The following is a 26,288-nucleotide window of genomic DNA, read 5'->3' as shown; positions in this document are numbered from 1 at the left end:
AATGGTGTGACTGTACAGCAATGTTTCGTATGGTCGCCTACATGGTGTACAGGCAGCATTGCTACTGTCTGCTCATGATAACGGTCCCCACAGAGGAAACTAGTTATTTTGTCAATGCAGTGAGGGGTGTGGAGGTGCAGGGGGTGAGGAGTGAGAGGTGTGGAGGGCAGGGTGTGGGGAATGAGGGGTGTAAGGGGCACAGTGTGTGGGGAGTTAGGGGTGTGGAGGTGGTGGGGGCGCAGGGTGAGGGGTTCAGGCTGTGGGGGGATGCAGGGGCCGCGCACAGTAGTAGAATTTTTCCTAGGGCTGGGGACGGGTGCTAATAAATCTTCCACCTGCCCTGCCTGTGCTAGTGTCTTCACAGCCGGGCAGAGAGCAGAGAGCTGCCCGGCTGTATTGTCAAGATCAAGAGGACAGTGACACTGCATTGCAGCAGCCCTAGGTCCCGTCCTCCTGACTCCCGGCTATTTTAAAACTTGCGCTGCTGCAGCTGCCTGCCGGGTCTGCAAGCCAATTGTAGCTCGCTTGCGGTCCGACAGCCAATCAGGAGTGGTGTCTCCTGATTGGCTGCCGGACCGCGAACGAGGTCCGATTGACTTGCGGACCCGACAGGCTGCTACAGCAGCGCAAGTTTTAAAATAGCCGGGAGTCAGGAGGACGGGACCTAGGGCTGCTGCAGTGTCCTCTTGATCTTGCCCGGCTGTAAATGCTCTTTGGCGGTGGGCGGGAGCTAAAGTTAAAAGAAAAAGTGTCAGAAATTACAGGGGGGAACGTGCCCCGGTGCCCCCCCCCCCCCCCCCCCCCTAAATCCGCGCATGGTACACAGTATATAGAAGAGAAACTTGGCCTGGGATTTTATGTGCCTTGATCTCTTTCTAATTTTAACCTAACAGCTGGCCTGTCCTGTGTGTCAGTGGAGTCTGTGCCCCAAGTTAGTCAGCACCAACCTTTGGTAGACAGCTGGGTACAAAAAAAGTCCTTGTGACAATGGCAAAATTGCACTTATCTTTGTTATAATTGTAAAAGTGTTGTATTTGCAAACAGATGCAACATGTCATTATGTAGAAACATTACTGTGTTTTACAACATTCATTGCTATGAAGAGACCTGGAAGCAGTGCATATACAGTGTCTTTGGAATTTTACAGGCTGTCAGTAAGAATCAATAGTGGAGACCAGTGTAAATATGACACGAATGCACACTTGTGCTTGACTTGAGAAATGAGTGAATGCATCAGAGCGGTCTCAGGCTGTCCCACACAAGAAGACATAATAGCACAATGGGTTGGACATTTGATTACCACATAGTGTACATGGTAAGTGATCCTATGCAATGCTTGCCATCTAAATTTGGGAAGTCTTCATTTGCCTCCCCCCCCACCACCCGAATTACATTGTGACAAAGTTCCACTTTGCAAATTCGTCTTTACAGTGACAGAAACATCATCTGGAGCTGGAAGCCAGGACCAGAAGGTAGGTGGTATTCCTTACATGATCTGAGCAGAAATATATGATGTTTTATATAGAGCTTGGACCAGGAATAGACAGTAAAGATGCAATTAACAAAACGTAGGAGCCGTGGTACAGATGCTGCAATTGTCAACCATTGAATTTATATCACAGTATATTACAGAAAAATATTAACCCTGGAATTCTATAATGCAAGTAGAAATCAACCTGCTTAGAAAAACATTACTAATTATGCCAAATGTTCTTTATACTGTATGCTAGAATGTAGAGTAGTTATTTTGGCAGTTTTTATATTTATTTACCTAATGTATACTCCTTTTCTGATATAGTTTATATTAAGATATTCGGACATCTTTACAAAAATTACTTTTACTACAATAATATGATAAGGATGTTTTCACACCCTTTATACATTTTTTTATTATCACCTAATACTAATGGGCAGTTAGAGGTGAATTTCACATACTATGGGAAATTAGTAACCAGATCGCATTTCCCAAACATGTACTTGTAATGGAAAAGGCAATTTGCCTGAATTTACTAAATATAAATTGTAAATAGCATTAGGAGGAATTCCCCTACTTCTGCCTGATGGCAGTGAAGGCTGAGCCGATATCCAGCCCCTGTGATCAGCCAAGTGTGTTTATCAGGCTGATCACTGATGAGGGCAGGGATCCGGTGAGGGCAGCTGGTCATGTGATTAGTGTGCCCCTGCTGTGACCATACCTACCAACTGTCCCACTTTCTGTGGGTACGTTCCATCTTTTGGGGATGTTCCCACATCCCGCTTGAGGCTGGCAGTGTTCCACAGTGGGGGGCAGTTGGGAGTCCCCCCCTGTTACCCATGAATAGAGGCTGTGTGTATGCGCCACATCGACAAAACTGGGGGCGTCACCTCACAAGAGCGTAGAATAGGTTACTCCTCTATTCCAGATAGGATGGGCCCCCGCTAGGCCACGTGTCCCTCCTCCTCAAAGTTGGGAGGTATGGCTGTGACCCCTGGTGCAGTAAATTGATGCTGTGAAGCCGACATCTCACTTTACAGCACTGGGGGGTGTCACAGGGGAACACAGAATCAGATTACTGACTGCTCTTCCGGAAACAACAGAGGGGAAGCGGGGTGGGGGTGCGGTGGGCAGCTGGCGGCTGTGGCAGTACAAATGTCGATCACATGCTCATAATATTTTTCTCAAAAAAATACCTAGATTCACAGGGACAGAGCTTTCCAGCAAGCTCTGGTTCCCCCATGCCATATTTCATCATCCTTGCAATCTATTCAAATATCGCATTGTGGTTTGGCTGAATTGATCACATCCCATCTACTGTACATCCAAAATGTGGTTTGGGATAAATATGTTCAAATGTCTTAACATCGCAGTAACAATAGTAGTTCCCTCTTTGCAGTAAATACAATACAAGCCCTATTATAAGAGCTGCCCATTCTATACGCTGGCTAATTCATACATATAGAGGTGCATCTGCAAGCAACTAGAAAGTGTTACATATAGAGGTGCATCTGCAAGCAACTAGACAGTGTTACATATAGAGGTGCATCTGCAAGCAACTAGACTGTTACATTGAGTGAAATTGGACATTTTGGTCCTGTACCTATTCTCCAGCAGGACTCATAATCGCTGTACAGATATTACAACATTGCAAGAATATCTATCTATCTATCTATCTATCTATCTATCTATCTATCTATCTATCTATCTCTCTCTATCTCTTATATATTTGGCTACATCTGTCACTCAAAGTGTGTCTGGAGCTGTAACGCTGGGTTGTGGACTTCCATCTTAATTTATGATTGTCATCACCTGTTTAAGCACAGGTGATGGTAATCCATAAATTAAGAAGAAAGTCCAGAAACAGAGCAATGTGTCCCTCCTGGAGAGGGTCATGTTGGGAGGTATGCACCTCCCTCCCTCCCCCCCCCCCCCATTCACGGCATCCCCACGATTAAATGGCACATGCAAAACACTGACATGGCTATGGTCGACAATGAAAAAGGTTGACAAGATTTATTTTTCACTTTTTCAATGTTTTCATATTCATTCTCATGTGTCGACATGGACACCAATGAAGTGCCACACTTTTTTTTCTTTTTTCTTGTGGCGATTCGCGGCACCCCCCGTGACCCCCCTCCCGCGATTTGCAGCACACCCTCCGCAATTCGCGGCACCCCCGGTGACTCCCGCAATTCGCGGCCCCACCCCGTGACCCCCCCCCCTCCTGCAATTCGCGGCACCCCGCGACCCCCCCTCCCACGATTCGCGCCAACCCCCCGGGCCTCCCCTCCCGCGGTTCACGGTGCCCCCCACGCCCCCCCCAACCGCGATTCCCCACCCCGTGACACCCCCCCCTCCTGCAATTCGCGGCACCCCGCGACCCCCCCTCCCACGATTCGCGCCAACCCCCCGGGCCCCCCTCCCGCGGTTCACGGTGCCCCCCACGACCCCCCCTACCGCGATTCCCCACCCCGTGACACCCCCCCTCCTGCAATTCGCGGCACCCCGCGACCCCCCCTCCCACGATTCGCGCCAACCCCCCGGGCCCCCCTCCCGCGGTTCACGGTGCCCCCACGACCCCCCCACCACGATTCCCCACCCCTGACCCCCCCTCCTGTCATTGCGGCAACCCCCCGCAACCCACGATTCACTGCAACCCCCCGTGCCCCCCCCCCCTCCCGCAATTCGCGGCACCCACACCCCCCCCTCCACGGCATCCACCCACGACCCCTCCTCCCGTGATTCGCGGACACCTCTCACCTCCTCCCTCCTCCCCCCCCCACCCCCCCACCCCCGCGCGCGATTCACGGCAACCCCAGGATTAAATGGCACATGCAAAACACTGGCACGGCTATGGTCGACAATGAAAAAGGTTGACATGAGTTTTTGAAGATTCATTTTTCTTTTTTGGAATGTTTTCATATTCATTCTCATGTGTCGACATGGACACCGATGAAGTGCCACACTTATGTCAACATTTACATGTGGCAATTAACCCGGTGAGTGCCATCGCATTGTATCAGTTGATACTTACCAGTGTATGTATATATACATATATACATATATCTATATATATATATATATATATATATATATATATATATATATATATATATATATATATATATATATATATATATATATAGGGTCTTTGGAATAACAGACAGCGGCACTCAATCGGGAGGTTTTCAAAACGGTGTATTCAAAAAATTACAGCATTAAGCCAACGTTTCGGGGATTATACGCCCCTTTGTCAAGGTGTATCACTACACCTTGACAAAGGGGCGTATAATCCCCGAAATGTTGGCTTAGTGCTGTGATTTTTTGAATACACCGTTTTGAAAACCTCCCGATTGAGTGCCGCTGTCTGTTATTCCAAAGACCCTGCTACAATTGTTTCCAGAAGGCACCCGGGTAATTGCATATGTGGGTGAGTGCCGGACCAATCTACCAGACTATATATATATATATATATATATATATATATATATATATATATATATATATATATATATACACGTTGAAAAAAGATCGCACTCCCATCTAGCTTCTTCCAGACTTCTATATGCAATTAAAAATGCTGAGTATTTTTATTCAAACCTTCATGGATACATGACACAAAAATGTCACTCAACGTTTCTGTCCTCTTGGTACCATCGTCAGGAGTATCAGTCCATATGTAATAGATGCAGTAAACCCACAGCACAAACCAGGCCGCAGTACCTACAGCTGAGTAAGCTTCTCAGTCCAGTCTTTGGGGTGCAATAAGTTCTCTTTCTGATATCACTGGGTTAATGTTTAAGGCAGATTGCAGCGTCCCGCAGATCTGCAGTATATGTGAATCACTTGGCAATGTTTTCTGTAGGGCAGTGTTAATGTGCTACCATGGTCGGGACTACAGGGAAAGTGTGCTGTGGTCGGAACTACAGGGAAAGTGTGCGGCATCTGTCTGTGCTGCTCAGCACATGGTACAACAGCTGTCCCTGTAGTGAAACTCGGGTGTCAGGAGCGCGCGGCCCCAGCTGGACCTCTGATCGCCCAGCTGGACCTCTGATCGCGCGGCCCCAGCTGGATCTCTGATCGCAAGAATTTGTGAGGGAGGAGAGGGCAATGGTTATAAATTGTGGTTGTGGAGGGGGAGTGAGGTTGGTGCTGCTTTTATAGTCTATGCTAGGAGCTAGTACACCCACTGCCATGTATACATGTATACATTTTATTATTTACCAATATCTATAAAATATTTATTGTACTATATCCTGCTCTAAGACCAGGAACTTTATTTAAGTCTGACTGATTAAAAACCTTGTACTAGATATACAAATAGTAGATCACTGAAAAACAATTTCATTAGTAAACATTTCGAAAGAAGCACAGTTCATAAATTTACCACTTGACCATGTTGATATGTTATACCCCGCTAACTATCAACCGGGGAGCTGCTGGGCTCCCGAGCGGCAAGACCACAAATAATACACCATATGTGCTCCTTTTGCATACAATGTATCATATGTGATGCCATTTACTGCCACAGGATTCAAGAAATCCTTGTGGCAGCCATGGAGAATTCCTTATCCGATGTGCATAGGACTGCACATCAGATCTGGAGTTAAAACACATACGATATGGCACTTTTCACATGATTTATCGGCCTAATGAGTCAAAAACATGTTAAAAAACGGCCATATTATATAATTGTATGGGCACATTAATAGTCAAATGTAAACTTATATGAGGACCTCACTTCGCACAGTATTTCACAAATGTCTACTGGAGTTATCAAACGTACAAGGCATCTACAGTTTGGGCATTTGCACTGTTGAAAGCACCGTATTTCTGAGTAGGTGCATTTACAGTCACCTGCCGGGAATGAATAATCCATCTATGATCCTAAAGCCCTGGATTTTAAGGATCTAAAACACTAAAATTATTTTTTTCTCAATCCACGTTTTAGGATTTTAGTTTCAGTTTAGGAATTTATGCATTATATGAAAATAAAACACAACCATGCAACATAACATTATATTTGAAACATTGCGCCTTTATTACAGTTGTTCTGCGGCGCACTTACCCTTCAGTCTTCTAGTGTGATGACACTAAAAAGTTATTGTGGCTTCACAGGACGGAGTGTGGCTTCTTGGGAAGGGCATGTTTAGGTGTACTGACCTCCTCTTTCTGTAACTCTGTGTGTCTGGGAGACGCTGTCTGACCCCCGAGGCTGTGGGGTATATTCAATGCCGCTCGGACAGCGAGTATTCCCCTAAATGGTGAGTTGCGTCGCAAATGCAGCACGCCACTGCATTTTGAGGCGAGCCTTGATGTTTTGGCGGCCACACTCGCCCCCCCCCCCCCCCCCCCGCTCATTGAATATACCCCTGTATGTCTGCAGTGCCATCTCTTGTACTGTAACATTATATGCAGCACTCTGCTCCTGTCACTTAGCAGGAGCCAGTAGTTTTGGGGTCACCAATCAGTAGGTGACACGACCGTGCGGCCTGTACTCCCCTTGCGATGCCACTGCAGTTGCCTTGCAGCGTTTGCTTATTTGATGCGCATCCATTGTGGGAGCATTATGCCACATGAGGCTGCAGCCACGGTTTTCCTGCAGAGGCGAATGGATTGTGCGTGGGTACGCTTGTACCTGTGAATCTCAGACGGCAGTCTCACTGCTTGCACTGTGCAGTAAGGCTGTAAAAGGAAACAGCTGTATATATGAATTACATATGAAAACTACTCTGCACACAATTCCACATTCAATTTATACAATTTCAACTTACGTAACAGAATTAGGTCTTGTTAGGTTCTAATAGTCAAAATAGGTCAATTTAGGTACTATCACCCAGACTAGGTCATTTTAAGTCATGTAGAAATTAGGTATGTTATGCCATGGTTCATAAAACATAAAAGGAAATTTAAATTTTAAGTGTAAGGGGAAATAATTCTGACTGAAAATAACAGCAAATATAGTACATTTTATTCTCTAAAATAAATTTTTAATCACTCATTTTTTTATACACATGACTAAAGAACCTAACATGATAGGTGGGTGGTTCAATAAATAAGGTTACAAGACCTCTCATTGCATAAATGTATTATCCTCGTACATACAGTATATGTATAATCAATATGTAAGGCTTGGCACAGACTATTTTTCCACATAGTCCCCATACTTGTCTAAGCATTTATCCCAATGGTACATACACCATGCCATCTATCCTGGCATAGAAAAAATCAGTGTCAATCGCCAGACTCCAGAACATCACTGTCATGGCCGCCAATAGGGGTGTGGTGTGGGTACAGCTGTCCGTGGCTCCGGCCTCTGAAAGGGCACTGGCAGCTCATTTTGCCCATCACACCTGAGCAGGGCTGGCAACAGAAATCTTGGGGCCCGGAACATTGAAATCTCTGGAGCCCCCCAACACCGCATGCAAATTTTTATTACATTGCATATTGAATGTATTTTTTTTATTATTGGAAATAAACAGATAATTAATATTTACTATGCAATATAATAGAGAAGGGCGGATTGGAGGGCACAGCATTGTGTGTCGTGTGGTTGGGTGCTGTGCATGATGTCACTAAACTCATTAGAACGGGTAGCCAGACAGGTGATTAGTCAACCATTCTTACAGCCCCTGAGTTCCTCAAAGCCTTGGGGCCCCTCAACTGGTCGGGGCCCGGTACGAGTGTCCCCTTTGACCCCCCCTGTCGCCTGCCCTGCACCTGAGGGCCTGATAGGTAGAGCCTACAAGTTGCAGACAGTCCAGTGTTCACAATAAAATAACATTTAAAAAATAATACTTATTTCTTTATATATGAATTCCCACAAGGTCAATTTGCATTTGGAATTTATTGCATAGGCATCAGATTAATCATGTATATTGTGGTAAATGAGAAGAAAACAAATATCACAGCAAATGTATGCAGTAGTTGCAAACAATAAACCCCATATTGCAGATAGCAATGTTAGAATATAAAGTTGCAAACAACAAACCCCATATTGCAGATAAAGGGGTGTATTCAATGCCGTGGGCAAGCAGTGACAACGAGCAGGGCTTCCTGCTGGCTGTCACCACTCACCCTGTCAGTATTCAACGCACCCCCCTGATATGCCAATTCCCCCTTGCTCCGTTTTTTGAGCGAGGAGGAATTGGCGTATGCGGCTCCAGAAGCAGCGAGACTCGTGGCTAAATACAGCGAGTTTTCTGCATTAGCCGCAAGTCTCGCTGTTTTGGGGGAATTCCCGCTGCCCTGTGATGGTGAGAATTTCCCCAGAACATTGAATAGGGCGAGTGGCTGGCGAGGTGGTTAAACAGTGAGGATCGCTGGTTTTCTGCAATCCTTGCTGTTTAACCCCCTCGCCGGCCGCATTGAATACTACCCAATGTTGCAAAACTTCTCAAAAAATATATTGTTGCTAATGTTATATTGAAATATCTTGCAACAACAAGCATTTGAGCATAGACACACCAATATGTTGAGCTGGGCCACCCTTTAGAAGAGTGTGACAAGCCCCCTCGAATATGCATCTTAAGGTCCAATAATGCCCAGCGTGTATGGACAGCGATGATCGATATCATCGCTGGGGGGAACCGCTCAGCGCATACACACTGAGAGGCTTTCCCCCTACCCGGCACTATCAGTGGGGGGAGAATGGCTTTGCATAGCACAGTGTTATGCAAAACCGTCCTCAAAGCCGCTCATCTGCTGGTAATACCGCTCATCGCCAGGCCATACACACTGAGTGGCTTTGAGCTCAAAGTTGGCCATTGTGTATGGGCCTCTGCTGTAGTCTCCCTGATTCCAGTATTTACAAGTAGGCGAGTATGGGATAGTGGAGACTGAAAAGCAGGAGGATGGGGGAGACTTCTTGAGAGCTTCCAAAAAATACAGCTGCAGTTTATATACAATAATGCACAGATGCATTATCTAAAGATGGCAAATCATCTCTTAATAATTAGTTATTGTAGCTACCTGTGCATAATTTTTTATACTTTGTTAAATATACAGTATATATGGAAATATAAAAGGTACCACAAACATGTGCTCAATAACTATAAAGCAGCACCTCTGAAGGATCCCCTGTTAGATGGAACCCATTGGTTTAGAAATGCGAAAAAAGAAAGAAAGGTTCAGAGCGCGCTGTGAGTATATGGATAAATATATACGTAAATGTTTAATAAAAATGCTAATCAAGCATAACATAAAATACACTTCAATACAGCATTGGATGAATTTTTTTCCGATAAGCGATGGTTACAATCACCAGATAAGTACAAAGGGTCGCAACGTGTTTCGTCATTTCAATGACTTCATCAGGGGCAGTAGGAATGACAATTCAATTAAGCGGTTTGTACATTACTTGTCAAAGATGTAGGTCATCATTACTGTTTTTTTTTATTTATTTTTTTTAAACGATCCAATACAGGTTGTTCCAAGTTGTAGGCGAAATTCCACCAATGATGTGTCTCCAGGAAATTTATTTGATTGGCTCTAAATAAGCTGGTGCTATGTACACTTACTCAATATCAGCAATCAGATTATTGCTCAGTGAGTGGGTATGTGCACTGCTTGGTATCGAAAACTGGAATATATATATATATGTGTATATATATATATATATATATATATATATATATATATATATATATATATATATATATATATATATATATATATATATATACAGGGCTATTTTTCAGTAGGCTCCAGCAGGAACTGAGGCCCTTATTCTAGTTCACTCTTTCTTACAAAATATTTCTTAGATGGACAAAACCATGTGCACTGCAGGTGAGGCAGGTGTTACTTGTGCAGAGATAATTAGATTTGGGTGGGGTTTTACACCTGCCTCACCTGCAGTGCACACGCGTTTCCCCACCTAAGGAGGTGGGGAAACGCGTCACTGTTTATTGTTTCATTGAGCAATCCTTTTCATCTCTGGAGCATTGGAGCACCATCCCTCTGTCACCTGCCGAACTCTAAGTTCATAAAGGAACAGTATTTCTGCTGTAAATTAGGAGCCCGGGCTTCCAGAGCTGGACTACTGCTGAATACAGCCACCCGATGCATAAGTGCAGGTACAGGGATGTACCTCCCTTTCTTTTTAAATCTCAATTTTTTGCGTCTGGCCAGACAAGCAAACAGAGAGCCCATGCCTCTATCTTCTTTATAGTGGACATATCATCATTTATCCACTCCCCAGGGAGACACCATAGAACTGGGAACAGCAACAGTGCTTGTTATAAATACCATCTATCCCCGCTGGGACGCTTAAAAAGTCAGATTATCTACCTTTATAAATAAATATTTTTTACATTGTAAATCTAATGCAATTTCATTTTTAATTGTGTACCATATCACTGGCCAGTGAATATTAGTGTAATAAATATGTTTCCTTTTTTATATACAATGTTTCCAGCACGTTCTATGTGATTTTTTTCTCTATCACATTAATGTTTGATTCCAGGCATGCTATCTGGTCTTAAGCTCACAGCAGGCTATGCTTTTATAGGTGAGCAGTTACCAACACACCTGTCACTAATCATCTAGGGAAATAGTTAACATAAGCTATGCAATATAGGTTAAAACAGGGTGCATGAGAGAATGTGACCACAATAAGACTAAAAAATGTATCTAATAAACCTGGGGTAGCCAACCCTAGTCCTCGAGAGCTACCAACAGTGCATGTTTTGCAGGTCTCCTCACAGAGAATCACAAGTGAGCTAATTAGCTCCATCTGTGTATCTTTTAAAAAGTGTCATTGATTAATGAGTGCAGCTGTGCAGCAGCTAGGTTGTCTGGAAAATGTGAGCTGTTGGTAGCTCTCGAGGGCTAGGGTTGGCTACCACTGCAATAAACAATTTACACTAAACATCGACACTCACTCTTTCCTAGTTTTGGGATGTAAGCTGTTTTAATAAAAAAACGCTTGCGGCTGAAACATAAACTTAACCCACAGAGGCTACGTGTTGTTCTTTATTGACACAAAGTCCCGAGTGCCGCGGCTTTCAAATGTATGTATACACATATTTTACATTTAAAGTTAGAGAAAAACAGTATACCTTAAAATTAGGTACAGGATATTTAATTTAATCACGGTTACCTACCTGACCCTCTCCTTCAGAGAGAAAATGCTCTGTTCCTGGGCTTCCCTGGTAATGTATGATTGCCATCACCTGTGGGGAGCTAGGTAAAGGTGTTTCACCACAGGTGATGGTAATCACACATTACCAGGGAAGTCCAGGAACAGAGCATTTTCTCCCTGAAGGAGAGGGTCAGGTAGGCAACCCTGATTTTAATACTATGGGATATATCCTTGTACAGCAAAATTAGTTAACTTGTATAGTTCATGTCACAATACATTTACAGATGAACAAACCAAGCCACAGAAGGTACTGAACACAAACATGTTATGGGAAATTAACCTCTTGTGTTTCACAACAACAAGTTACATGCTAAACATCAGGAAATCAGCTTGTTTGTGTAATGGCTCTATCTGTGGGGTAATGCGCTTCATCCTGTGTCTTTCTCACAGTGGTTTTTCCTCTTAATAAATAAATATATAAATAAATAAAAACGGAACCCTTTAGCCCAGGGGTTCCCAATCCTTTTTGATTCACGGCACCCTAGAGAATCTAAATTGTTTTCACGGCACCCCTAGGTCCCAAAAAATGAATTAGATTGGGTTTATATGCGATTCTTAGCGTCAGTTATGTGGTAAAGGGCAGGATTTGCTTCTGTTTGTACACATTCTATGACTGGCAGCCACCAGCACTGGTTTTGCTCATAAATAATTAACCATTAATAATTTGAGTTGGTCCTGGACCACCAAGGCGTGGCACCCCTGCAAGTGACCCGAGGCACCCCAGGGAGCCACGGCACACAGTTTGGGAACCACTGCTTTAGCCTTTAAATTATAATAGTACCATTTCCTAATTTTATTAACTGCCCTCCCCCTTTCCCCAAAAGTTATCCACATGAAAGTGTGAGTCTGAAATGCTCAGTACTAGTGAATGGTGCCTTGAGAAAGACACACAGAGAGGCCTATTTATCAACTTTGATAGAGGGGTCGCTTAATCTTTGTCAGAAGGGTGTTTTTTTGTAGAACCATAACTTAATAAGAAAATATAACACAGGGAGTTCTAGAATTTCGTGTCATCCAATGCTCACTGATGTCACAACTGATACTGTACTTCTTTTCTATAATGAAACATTTTAATAAAAGGTTTGGTACTTGTTTCCTAGCACGGCGCCCTTCGAATAGCATCGTGTACCTTATTTAGTGGTGTGCAATGTGATGCTTGTACAATTAAATATCGCATAGCATCGCAAGCCAGCAAATGGGATGCGATGCGATTTTTAATTGCACAAGCACCCATGCCATGAGATGTGATGGGTGCTTACAATGAGATGTAACCTCCTGTATCCACGCCATCCCGAAGCGTGGCGAGCGCAGCGGTATGCGTCCTCCGACCTTTTCATACCCCCACTATCCACGTCGGCGTGGAGTCGATTTTAGATAGTGTGGCGAGTGCAGTGAGCCACCGAGCATGTAATCCCCATGGCAATGAGCATGGCACCCTCTATGTTTTATTAGAATATAATCCCCTTTGGCAACAAGCATGTAATCCTCCCTGGCAATGAGCATGGAACAACTGTCAATGATCATGTAATCCCCCTTGGCAACAAACATGTAATCCCCCTGACAACGAGCATGGCCCCCTGGGAATGAGCATGTAACCACCTATGGCAACGATCATGTAATCCCCTTGGCAACAAGAATGTGATTCCCCCTGACAATGAGCATGGAAACCCTGGAAGATATGAGGCCGCTTAGACATATTTCACTTATTCATTCTAGAATATTTTTTCCTGCCCAAACATATGGATGTAAATTCCACAGTACATAGGACATTTTAATTAACACTATATTCATTATACACAGTTTTTAAACTGTCATAAAACATGAATTCACATCCATAAAAAAACATCAATTTTATACAATTGAAGGTAGTTTAGAAACAACTTCTTATTTTCAATAGATGTAAATTGAGAACTGACAGAACACTAGAACATTAGATGTGAGTTACGTATGCTACAGTCCCACTGGTGTATCCCGATTCTCTCTCTCACAAGCTTGCATTCACAGTAAAACACCTGCACCCACTTTGGAAGGCAGCACTGACTGATTTTTTTGTGTCACTCATGCTGCTCAAAAACTTTGCCATGGCAATCCAGGTTTAAGGATATCTGTACTACAACAGGTGTGACTTAATTAGTACCCTCAGTCCATTTCATTTAACCTGGGCTCAAGCATTGATATCCTAGTTAAAACCTAGTTAAAGTAATAATAATATCATACATATACATTGCATTAATAATAATACTCCTTTCAGAGAAAAAACCCACAATACAGGTTTCAAGCTGTGTCACAGTGGTTTGAAATGCAGACTGGAACCAAGTTATTGTGGGGGCTTCTTCTCTGCTGGTGGTTGGAGACCACATCAACTTCAAGTGCCGGTGAGCATGCATACTCAGTGTTAAGGGGAACTAGGTTGGACAACCCAGTTTACCATGCAGTGGAAATGTGCTCCTCCACAAGGAAGGAGAGGGGGAAGGTGGCGCTGTGACCTGTGTTGCTTCACTAGCAGCTGCTGTTAGATGTCGGGTTAGTCAGACCCGAACTGTGCAATACAAAAAAGAAAGGGGGAAGCAGTGCTGGCTATGTGAGTGTGTGTGATAACGATTGGACTGATTGTACAATTTAAAAACAATACATTTATTATAACATGACCAATAAAAATGATAATGCCTTTGATAAAGTCGCTGAGACGGCGAAACGCGTCAGGTGTCTGCCCACACCCAGTTTTATTGGACTGTTCCAGACCAGCCTTGGACCCTTTTCTTTGTGGACCACTCCTTGCTGCACTTTGGTCATTGCCCACCACCTGGAAGGATTCCATTAACATCATTTGGACAATCCAGCTCTGGGTGACTCCCCTACTTTGGAAGGTGACTCGGCCCAAATTCCAACTCGGGCCTTGAGTCCCAGGGAGAGACAAACTACACACCCCAGCAACCTATCTACAGGTGGACGGTAACCCTAAACTCTTTGTATGCATTTGCACTTTATGGTCCTGACCCCAGGCACAATAGGAATGGACAGTCCTCATATTGCATTTTAAATCCCCCAAAAAAGCCAGTTACAATTTGTACCGGTTGACTCATCATTTTTATTGGTCATGTTATAATAAATGTATTGTTTTTAAATTGTACAATCAGTCCAATCGTTATCACACACACTCACATAGCCAGCGCTGCTTCCCCCTTTCAGTTTACCATGCACACTGCAGCATAATCCGTAGCCAGGTTGGATTACCGGGACATTCTACCCGGGTTTTCTATGGGGGGAGGGGGGGGTCGCAGTGTGAAAAGTGTATTACTGAAAAGTTCCTCAAGTACAGTATAACTGACAGGTCATGTTATTGGATGTCTTTAATTAGTCAGAGGTGAGGAAATCTAATTTGTTTGGTCAGTAATTATCTCAACTGTTTCCACAGACAGAAATCCTATTAGGAAAACTTGGTAACTAGGGTGGTGCATAGTGTTGGCAGCACCTGTCAAGTATTGGTTTATTTACTTTCACTTATACATTTCCCTCATCTACTGACTAAATGAGTAAGGAGTTTAATAGTTTAAGGGTTGGGTTCCTGGGTATAGAAGTATCTTGAAATGTGTTATTTACCAAAAAGTAACTGAATGAAAAAGAGCTCTCAAGTAAAGTGCATGAATGTGGTATAAAGAGGATTTGTGTCCACATCAATTTGCTTGCAGTGTTCTATAAAGGTTTGTCAGGGATCAGTTTTGTCATGACAAATTACCATGAGATTATCTGCTTAATGTCTCTGCTTAATGCTAGTGTTTGACACCGAAAAGTCTAGTTATGGTTCTGGGCTATAGTATCTTCTCATAAAAGTAAAATGATCAAAATAGCAGTAGAAGTTAGAAATGTTGATGAAATAGCTCCTGACAATACAGTTCCATCAGTTTAAAGGGTTTTTACTTCCCCAAAAAAATGGCAAATTTGTACGTCAAAATTTGAAGCCCTCTGTGACCCTGCAGAAATCCCCAGGTGTTTGCACTAAAGACAATAAATTTGAAGCCATGCTTTATACAGTTGTACAAATGTGAGCAACATGACATCATAATTTAACCTGCGGCTGCCAATACAAATGCAGTTATGTGAAGTGATGGAGGGTGGAGGGATGTGTGGAGTATGGAGGAGAGGGTTTGAGTACCCTTTTTCTTTTTCATTGGATTCTAATCTTAGCAAGGACACCGAGGGAAATATTGCCACCGGGGTGTTAGGGGTAATGCTACAATGAAGACATGATCACATGGGTGGGAGAGAATGCTACTGAGGCAACAATATTACAGTGCATGGAGTCCACCATCAACCAGATCAAAATTTTTTAGAAGACCCAAAATGGGCAGTTCTGACCAAATGCACAAAAGGTCACTAGTTAAACAAGCCAGGTTTCTGGCTACACACTAAAATGCCAAGTATAGAACTGCAGCTTTAAACACTAGAGGGTGAGTGTTATGTGTTGTAGGATGCCTGGGGGCTCCTAGTTATGTCATTGCTCCTCAGTAAGGGCCAGAAATTTGATTTACTGTATGTATGTGTGTGTATATATATATATATATATATATATATATATTTTATAAAAATCAACATTTATACAAGCAATACGCTTGTCTGATGTAGTGTTGCTGTTGTGTTTTAAGTCTTTTATTTGATTATTGGTTTTCATTAACTAGACATTAGTCTTAAAGATAACCGACTAGAGGCGCATAAAACATGGGTAACACATACTAAATTTCCATATGCTCACTCATAATGCCTAGGACAGCTACAATCAACAGTAAAATGGTTCATAGATTCGTTTATTAGAACTTTGTGAATGCTTCATTCTAAAACTATTATAATCAGATTACTCTTCCCAACAGCCTCAGAAGACAAACATGTCCAACTCACTCATTATTGACCCCAATGATTTTGAGGACATCCCAGATAATTCCACCTATATACCGCCTTTGGATACAGCCCCATGTAGGAATCCATGGACCCTCAATAAATATGTCGTTGTTGTGGTTTACACCTTAGTTTTCCTACTCAATATTGTTGGCAACAGTCTTGTGATTCTGGTAATTCGCTACAACAAGTTGAAGAGGTCATCCACGGATGTCTACCTCCTGAATCTGGCCATCGCTGACCTATTGTTTGCTGTAACTTTGCCTTTCTGGGCAGCTTACAAAGCCCATGAATGGGTGTTTGGGATTCACATGTGCAGAATTGTTTCTATACTGCAAGAAGTTAACTTCTACAGTGGAATTCTGCTACTGGCTTGTATAAGTGTGGACCGATATTTGGCTATTGTCCATGCTACTGAAATTGTAACACAGAAGAGGCATTGGGTAAAATATATTTCCATGGCAATTTGGATATTTTCATTTCTAATATCATTTCCCACCTTCTGGTTCAAAGATGTGTTTGTGACTAAATGGAATGGAGTACAATGCCATGAGAACATTGGAAACGAGAACACAGGGTACTGGCTGGTCATCTTAAGAATTGGGCGGCATTTGGTTGGGTTTTTCATACCTTTGATCATCATACTCTTCTGCTATGGTTTTACCATTAAAACTCTTTTCCAGACAAAAAATAATCAGAAACATCGAGCCATGAAGGTCATCCTTGTGGTTGTTCTTACCTTCCTCATCTGCTGGCTTCCCTACAACATCACCGTCATTGTAGACTCTCTAATGCGTACAAGATATATCAATGAAACATGCAAGCTGAGGGATCAGTTGGACATTGCACTCTCTTTGACTGAAATCATTGGCTACAGCCACAGCTGCATCAACCCCTTTCTCTACGCATTCATAGGGCAAAAATTTCGAAACGGCTTCCTGAGGATCCTGGCCAGCAAGGGAATTATCAGCAAAGAGGTTCTTTCCCATTATGGCCATTCCTCATCTGTCATGTCCAAATCTAGAAATACATCTACAACACTGTAGTATTATCAATGGATTGTAGAGTCTCATCATGGATCTAAGTTCACAGATTTATGGAGTCATGGACAAAAGAGGACAATTAATGATTCTGCTTAGGACTTTTACTTTTAAACAAATATCCCTTTTGATTGAATGCACTGGTTCAGGGATTTCCAAACTGTTTTGACTAAGGCAACCTAGAGCATCAATATCTTTTCTAGGCACCACTATGTTAAATGTTTCTTGAGAAATTCAGAAAAAAATATAAAATTAAGTAATTTGTGTTTATGTCACAATTATGTGGTGAGGGACAGGATTTGCTTCTGTTTGTTCACATTTATTATGATTGTCAGCCACCAGCACTGGTTTTACCTGTTACTTTGACCATAAATTATATGAATTCATCCTAGTCCACCAATCCAAGGCACCCCTGCAAGTGTCATGAGGCACCCCAGGGTGCCTAGGCACATGGTTTGGGAACCACTACACTGGTTGAATAAAAAGGGTAATAAGGGTTATAGTTAATATTTTCAAATAGATTCAGTTGAAGTCATTACTTTAATCTAATATCACACATGCCTCTATGGGCAGTATTCAATGAGAAAAGTTCTCCGTGTTTTGTGGAGAATTTGTGCTTTGTTCGCCTTGGACGGAGCATTTTGCTCTCCAAAAGCGAGCAACCCTATTCAATGTGAAATATTCTCCGTCTTTCTAAGTGATTTTCTCCGTGTCTCTCCGTGTAGCAATTCTCCATCTTTTGATGGGGAGCTGGAATGTGAACTTTTAAACTAAAAGTTTTTTTTTTAAATTTTGGTGTCAAAAAATCATTTTTTTTCTGTGAAGGGGCATGTTATTTTTATTCATGTGCTTATAGCACATGAATATATATTTAATAAAAAAAAAATCTTTTTTAAAATTTTTTATTTTTTTTACACAGTGCAGTCAGCAGGGGGCCGGAGCGCTCGAGCCGCTCATTACATATTCATAGATTCACTGCACCCGATCGTTAATATGCACGATCGGGTGCAGTGAATACTGGGTCCCCCGCTGGCTATGGGGGGGGGGGGCAGCCTGTGCTGCCAGGGTCCCGGAGAGCCCCCCTCCCCTCCACATTCCTCTGGAGCAGCCAGGGAGACTATAATCTCTCTGGCTGCTTCCATCCCCCGGCTCCCTGAAAGCTCCCTGCCGTGGACGCTCGTCCGCTGCAGGGGTTAAGACTCGCCGCGAGTGGCGGCGAGCATCAGCCACATTGAATAGTGGGTAAAGTGCCGTGACGGAGAATCTCCAAACATGGAGAATCTCCGCAAAAACACGGAGAGTGCATGGAGAGCAAAATAAAACGCTCTCCATGCACGGAGAACTTTCTCATTGAATACTGCCCTATATGTTCTTTTTGCTCTATGGGAACCTTAGATTCAGATGACATATGGTAATTGAAGCGAATCAGTTATGAGCACTGCGCATTATTGATTCATTACTAAGCTTACTTAGACAGACATGGAGGAAACTGCTATATTCTCCATAGACAGCTTAAAAGGGAAGTTACAAAATGTTTATATTTTATTGCTTAGTTAATAATTAAATTTTCCTTGTGTTTTCATTCACTTTACTTCTGCCTTCTGTTAGAACAAAATCATAAATTGAAGACAGATAACAAGCATTACAGTGGCTGCAGATCATTTTGAGTTTGTGAATTTAAATAATGCAAATAAGCTAAAATCATTCATTTGCAACAGTTGGAGCTTAATTTACTAATACCCCTTTCACACAGAAAAGCAAATTAATTGAGCTAAACATTTCTACCCGTTAAATTCCTGTTCAACACAAGTCCTTTTCTTATGTGAAAGGGTCAATCCAAATCGCAGTTCCTGGGTCTTCGACCTGAAAAAAGAGTTGGAGACCTGGGAATTTCGACCTGAGCTGACCCTTTAACACAGAAGAAATACCCATGTTAATAAGAAAATTACTGGGTAGAAATGTGGCGAAAGGGGAATCGGACTGAGACTGGCCAAACAACCCGGCACTCAAATGAAAGGTAAAAGACAGGATTTAGGGACAGTTCTTTCTGAAAGTGCTATTACACAGAAATGCAAAGTTCCAGATCAAACATATCTACCCGGTAATTTATAATTCAACACTGGTTCTTTTCTTGTGTGAAAGGGTCAATCAAGGTTCAAATTCAGGTCGAAGATATAGAAATTTTGTCCTGGGTTGACCCTTTCACACAGAAGAAATACCCATGTTGATCAGCAAATTACCCTGTAGAAATTCTTGACCCAGTAATTTTTCATTGTCTGTGTTAAAAGGGGATCATTAACAAAGCCTTGTCCTAGTGCCCCAACATTGTTAAAAGCAAGTGGTAATTTTAGTGACTGCATTGCTAGTTGTAGCGAATATTTCATACACATGTACATGTTATATGCAGCTGTAGGTAAATATGACCCTATATCTTTTCCGACAACTTTCTTATAAATGTCTCCTACTCCACTTAAACTCTTCACAATCCACAAAGTAAAAAAAGACATTGCCCAGGTAGATATGCTTTTGATATTTACGACGTGAGTTTAAATGGTGCTTTCAATAACAAACAGAAAAGTGTCATTAATGAATATGAGCAGATTAATGTGTAATCCATAGTGGTTTTGATAGAAATTGATGTCATACAGAACATGTAACAGTGGTTTATCTTTTCTCATCCGATGAAGGTCAATGATATTATGTTTAGACATAGTAAATGCTAAAAATGAGATGTACTCCACTGCAAGTTACGTTGGCTCCTAAAACACCCCAAATCGACCACTAAAACTCCTTTCAGACTTAACAGTAAATTACTGGGTGAAGCAGTTCTACCCGGTAATTTGCGTAGTGTGAAAGGGTCATCCCAGGCCTTAAATCCCGGGTCACTGACCCTGCTTTTTACCAGGGTCGTTGACCCGGTATTTGTGACCCGGCTAGACCCTGTCACACTACACAAATTACCCATGTTTTCAGTAAATTAAAGGGTTGACCCGGTAATTTGCCGCTATATGTCAAAGGGGGTTAGACTGCACATGACAAAATGACCTGGCAATCAAAATGTAAGTGAAAGGCTGTTAAGAAGTTAATATTCCATACAGACACAAACCAAACATATGTTTAATTTTCTAAACTCCACTAATAAAAATATCAGCTTCTGATTGTATATATTGCACTATTTTTTGTGGTTTATATTTAGAAACAGTTTACTGGTTTATTTGTGCCCAGAAAAAAAATTCATCAAGTACTGTAATAAGATGATTTACTAACTGTTATGGCACTTCTTTGGTCTTATAAAGCACATCCTGATACTGGTTGTAAGACATCTAACATTAGTTATGGTACTTGTGAGTTATCTGGGCTGCCGATTTTTTGATTGTATGCCTTAAGTTAAGGCATACAATCAGATGCGATGCGATGCGATATCGCATCGCATCGCATGCGACCATCGGATGCGATGACCCGATTTTTCCATAGGAATCAATGTTAAAATGGACTGAGTCCATTTTAACATGGAATTCAATGGGAAAAAGGGGTCCTTTTCATACCCCTACTATCCAAGTGGGCATGGAGTTGGATATAAACCTGTGGCGAGCGTAGCGAGCCACCGAGCCCGAAGCGTGGCGAGCGAAGCGAGCCCCGCGAGGGGACGGTATTCTGTGTCCCCTCGCGGGGCTCGCTACGCTCGCCACGCTTCGGGCTCGGTGGCTCGCTACGCTCGCCACAGGTTTATATCCAACTCCATGCCCACTTGGATAGTAGGGGTATGAAAAAGGACCCCTTTTTCCCATTGAATTCCATGTTAAAATGGACTCAGTCCATTTTAACATTGATTCCTATGGAAAAATCGGGTCATCGCATCGCATCGCATCCGATGGTCGCATGCGATGCGATGCGCCCGATCCGACCCGATTTAGAAATCGGCAGCCCGGATAACTCACAAGTACCTTAGTTATCAATCCCGTCATTACCATTCTTTTCTGGGCCATGAAATTCGCTCTGACTCCTTAACTATAATAGGCCTTGTAATAAAAGAGACCAAAAAAAAAAAAATAAAGATAAAATACAGTACTTTAGAAAAGCTAAAAGAGAATGAAAGCTAGCTGAATTAATTCACAATGTTGTGTCCCTGCAACCAGGGCCATCTTAACACATGGGCTTAATGAGCAGCTGCCCCAGGGCCCCACAATTCTAATGCTGCCCATACACTTGTGAGATATTGCATACAATCATTAAATTTCAACCACATCTGGCCGATGATTGTATGCATTTTTAAGGTGCCATTTGACGCGATGAGCGGGCACGACGTCGAATTTCGCTTAGACAGATATTATGTGCTGCAATATCTATCGAATTGCAGGAGCAATCGCATGTGGGTTTTAACCACATGACATCACTCAAATGCAATCCGCAGGAGGGGGGGGGGGGCGAAGGGGACGCTTTTGACATGGAAGAGGACACAGCAGGGGAGCGGGGGGACATACTCACATGTGCTGAGTGGCCTCGGGGAGTCCAGGTAAGGTCTCGTAAGTGAAGAGGGCGGGCGGCGGGGGTCATCGGTGGTGGGAGAAATGTTTAAAACACTAGGCTGCCCTCTGATTGGCAGAGAGAGCTAAGCCAATCAGAGGGAAGTCCAGCATTTTAAACAATTCTCCCGCCACTGCCCGCTAGCGTTATGCTAGTGCTACACTATACTCTGCCGCCCCCTGCCCTGCCTCTTCCTGCAACCGATGTGCCATCTCAAGATGGCATGCACATCGGGTGCTGAAAGGGCACCCAAAGATGCGATGAGACACCATTGCATCTGATCGGATAAGTGTATGGGCACCATTAGGGCCTTCATACAGGGGTTTGCTGGTGCCTCTGTAGTCTTTTGTGAAGCTAGTAGAGATTGCTATCCAGCTGTTTTGATTATGAATTACACAAAATCAGAGCTGCTGAGAAACCTTCTCTATCAGCCTACAGCCAAACAGTCAATGGCTGTAAGCATGCTAATTGCTGGATGACTGATAGCAGGTGGAGAGACACCGCAGGAAGTTATGCTTTTTTTTTTACTTTAGAAGGGGCCCCAGTGCATTGCTTTGTCTAGGGGCCACAATGCCTGCAACATAAGACAGCAGAATAATTATAATAATAATTTTATTTATCTAGTGCTTTTCTCGTGCAGGACTTATAGTTAATCAGTAAGTAAGTTTAATTTATATAGCGCACTTTATCCAACTTTCTCAAGGTGCTTTACAGACACTGAAAAACAATGCACATAATACAGAGGATGTTGGTAGTACAGTAACAGACAAGTCACAAAAGAAATCCTTAAGCACACTGTAAGCATAATGCAGGAGTGGTGCAGCATTTTGGATAATAACTTCCATGGGTTGTGTACTCCACCCTGACAAGGTACCAGGTTCGGCAGCCATTTTAGGCGCTCTGCGTAGGATTACCCTGGGAGGAATAGATTACTCCTAAAAGAAATAGCAAATACTTGTGTAGTAGTATGATATACCCTGCATGGAAACATACACATGACCCACATCCTGCCCACAGAGATACCATCTGAGGCAACCAGCTTGGTGCCACTGCATAGGTCAGAGCTAGCAGGATGTGCAATCTGCGGAGGTACACATTACAGGAAAAGCACATGGTGGGGTAGATGTTTGCTGCGTTGCTGCGGGGGGGGGGGGGGAGACATGCACACCTTTGGAGGGACTGTCGAAAGGGAAATATTTAGAAATCATTTTCATAGAATCATCAATGTCCTGATCTCATGAGAGCAGTACAGGGGGATATGAGAAAGTGGGGAGCACATTCAAGTATGGGGGAAGTGTGTCTACATAGGCTGGCCCTGGTGTTTCCCCTCACAGCTCCATGCTCACCATGAAGGATAGGGCTGGGGGTAGTCCTGGTGTTCTCAGCCGTAGCAGCGGTGGGCCTGGTACAGGTCAGTGGCATAACAATAGGCTTGCAGACCCCGTGGTCACGGGGAGGCGCTGTGTAAGTGCAGGCGCCGGGGGTCTGCGGGGCTATTGTAATGCTACTGTGCTGCGGCCGGGACCCGCAGATTTACCTGTCTCTGCAGCGGTCCCGACTCCCCTCCTGCCCTGGCTACTGCAGTGCTGAAATGAAAATGGACCATCATAAAATGTCCGCCCCCATAGAGCAGACAGTTCTCTAAAACTGTCTTCTGTATAGGGGCGGACATTTTGTGATGGTCTGTCTTCATACCAGCAGAAGACAGTGCAGGAGGGGACCCGGGACTGTAGACAAAATCTGCAGGTCCCATCCGCAGCGCAGTGGAGGGTAAGGCACTGGAGTATGGGCGGCAGGGGGAGGGGTTGTTATATTTACGGGGGGGGTTGTTATATTTACTAGGGGGGGTCGCTGCCGAAAGTCCGCGGGGGGGGGGGGTGCAATTTTTATAGTTACGCCACTGGTACAGGTGTTCTCATGGCAAAGGTGAGTTGAGGCCACATGATGTTCCTGAGTTTTCTGGTTTAAATGCAGTCGTTCAGTAGTAATGTTGGTGTGTTGTTTGCCTTCTAGTCATTTGACAGACATAAAAAAAAAAAACATAAAACATTTTACAAAGAATTTTGTATTAGTTAGGGGCCCTTTAATAAAGGAGGGGGCCCCATGTGCAGGCTCCGACCGGCTCCCTCCTCCTGTGGTGCGGTAGACTCTGGAAATGACTGCGCATGCATACGGATAATAGCACCTGCATGAGCCAAAATAATGACAGAAAAAGCAATTGGATCCTATTTTACTGACAGAAAGTTGACGTTTGGGGGTGGTTATCGGGCGTGTTCTGGCAGTGTCAGGAAATATGCAGGCATGCCCATGTTTTGTGACTCCAGCGCCGGCCTCTATCAGCCTGTCTATGTTGCAAAGTCAGAGAAGAGTTAGACTTTATTCACATTTGCACAGACTGGAAAAATCTTTCGAGAATTGTGGATACATTCACTTGCAAATTTTCACAGGGTGGGTATTCTTTCTGACTGGGCAGCTGCTTTCTTCTCGCAGTCATCCGCAACTTTGCAGATCATCGATGAACTCTGAGTCAGGACTCATGTCCCTAACTGTGATATCTCAACACTTGATTCCTATTTAAATATAGCAGTTCACAAAACTAAGAACATTTGCCTCCCTACAGATGCCAGCATATAGGGCCCAATTCAGACTTGATCACGGGACAAATTTGTTCTCAAAATGGGCAATACCATGAGCACTCCAGGTGGGAAAATGTAACATTTGCAGAGAGAGTTAGATTTGGGGGAGTCATCCTGTTTCTGTGCAGGGAAAATACTGCCTGTTATATTTTTACACTGCAATTTAGAGTTCAGTTTTGCCCATTTTGAGAACAAATTTGTCTGAATTAGGCCCATAGACACACAAATCTATGTGCATATGAACTGACCAAAAACAGCCACAAATTCACATTATTTAAAGCACAACAGAATTTACTGCACTATGTAAGAAACTATTAATAAATAAATATTTACAGTAATATAGAAGGTAAATGAAGAATGAGGAATGAAAAGAAAATGGTTTGGGAATCTACTGTATTTTCTCATTTATCTCCCATCCATAAATTACACTGTCAACTTTGTTGTCACAAGTTTTAGATATGCTAAATGAAAAATAATATCACTTTTTGATTTCCTTTTCTATTTTAAACACGATACAACTCTTGGTTTTTCTGCTCCCCTTATGCATGTGGGTTTATTTGTTCCCCTACAAAACCACATTCTGGTCTATGATGTGGACAAGTTGGTGAGTCAGGCTATATTTATTGTTGTGATCTAGGGTTACCACCTTTCCCCTTTAATTCCGGACACACATTAATTACACAGGTTCTGTGGCTGGCTGACTTCAAGACTCCATTTCACCTGATTTTAAACTTCCACAGAACCTGTGTAATTAATATGTGTCCGGAATTAAAGGGGAAAGGTGGTAACCCTATTGTGATCTCACATAAGTACGTCTTTTAACCATTTATAAACACTAAGGGCCATTACAAACTGCAATAGTTTCTTCTGGGCACTTACTTATCCAGTAAGAGCATTTTCAGGTGCATGTCTGTTTAACCGTCTTGAAATGCAATAAAAGTATAAGGAAGTGGTTCCCAACAGTGTCAACATTTTGTTTAAGGCAACCCTAGGATACAAGTTTTTTTCATTGAAGTAGGTAAATTGTGCCTCTTGTCTCCCTTTCAGTTCTGTGATGGTGTAGAGATGTGCTTCCGATTGACCACATTATTATTACTGCCAGTTATTTATATAGTACACACAAATTCTGCAGCACTTTACAGAGAATATTTGAGTTCTAGGGTTAATTTTTTGTGGGGAGCCAAATGACCTATCAGTATATTTTTGGATTGTGGGAGGAAACCGGAGTACCCGGAGGAAACCCATGCATGCACGGGGAGAATATGCAAATCAGAGCAGGATTTGTAAAGGAGGGTTTCCAACATGATTTTGCATGTGACCATCAATTGTGGACAGGGTACTTGTTTCCTAGTACGGCCACAATCGCGGGCATCGTGTACCTTAAAGTTAAGGTACACGATGCCCGCGATGGACCCGATTTCCTTTGAAATCAGGTCCATTTAGCCGTCAAAGTTTAAATCGCGGGCATCGCGTCGGTCGCGGCCATTAACATGGCCCCAGACGCGACCGACGCGATGCCCGCGATTTCCCCATAGGCTTCAATGTTAAAATAATTTTTAACATTGAAATCGGGAGCATTG

At 43.1% G+C, this 26,288-nt stretch overlaps 2 protein-coding genes across 2 annotated transcripts in view; both read left to right on the top strand.

Annotated features, from left to right (window-relative positions):
• Positions 1–1,209: 1,209 nt before the first annotated feature.
• The window catches only part of LOC146020505 (C-X-C chemokine receptor type 2-like), a 28,204-nt gene continuing 3,125 nt past the window's right edge, over positions 1,210–26,288 (top strand). The window contains exons 1-2 of the mRNA XM_083153696.1: positions 1,210–1,315; positions 1,432–1,472. The gene's annotated coding sequence lies outside the window, so the exon portion shown is untranslated. The remainder of the gene's footprint in view (positions 1,316–1,431; positions 1,473–26,288) is intronic.
• LOC146020504 (C-X-C chemokine receptor type 1-like) lies at positions 1,220–18,128 on the top strand. The gene is made up of 3 exons (XM_083153695.1): positions 1,220–1,315; positions 1,432–1,472; positions 16,484–18,128. The coding sequence occupies exon 3, from the start codon at positions 16,499–16,501 to the stop codon at positions 17,552–17,554; it is 1,056 nt and encodes a 351-aa protein (XP_083009821.1). The 5' UTR covers positions 1,220–1,315; positions 1,432–1,472; positions 16,484–16,498; the 3' UTR covers positions 17,555–18,128.

This window comes from Crinia signifera, chromosome 7 (assembly GCF_055691185.1).
Source record: "Crinia signifera chromosome 7, ASM5569118v1, whole genome shotgun sequence".
Lineage (NCBI taxonomy): Eukaryota > Metazoa > Chordata > Amphibia > Anura > Myobatrachidae > Crinia > Crinia signifera.
This window is presented reverse-complemented; position numbering and strand designations above follow the sequence as displayed.

Coding starts and splice junctions, on each gene's coding strand:
- LOC146020504 (XM_083153695.1), top strand. CDS start 16,499: ATGTCCAACTCACTCATTATTGACCCCAATGATTTTGAGGACATCCCA.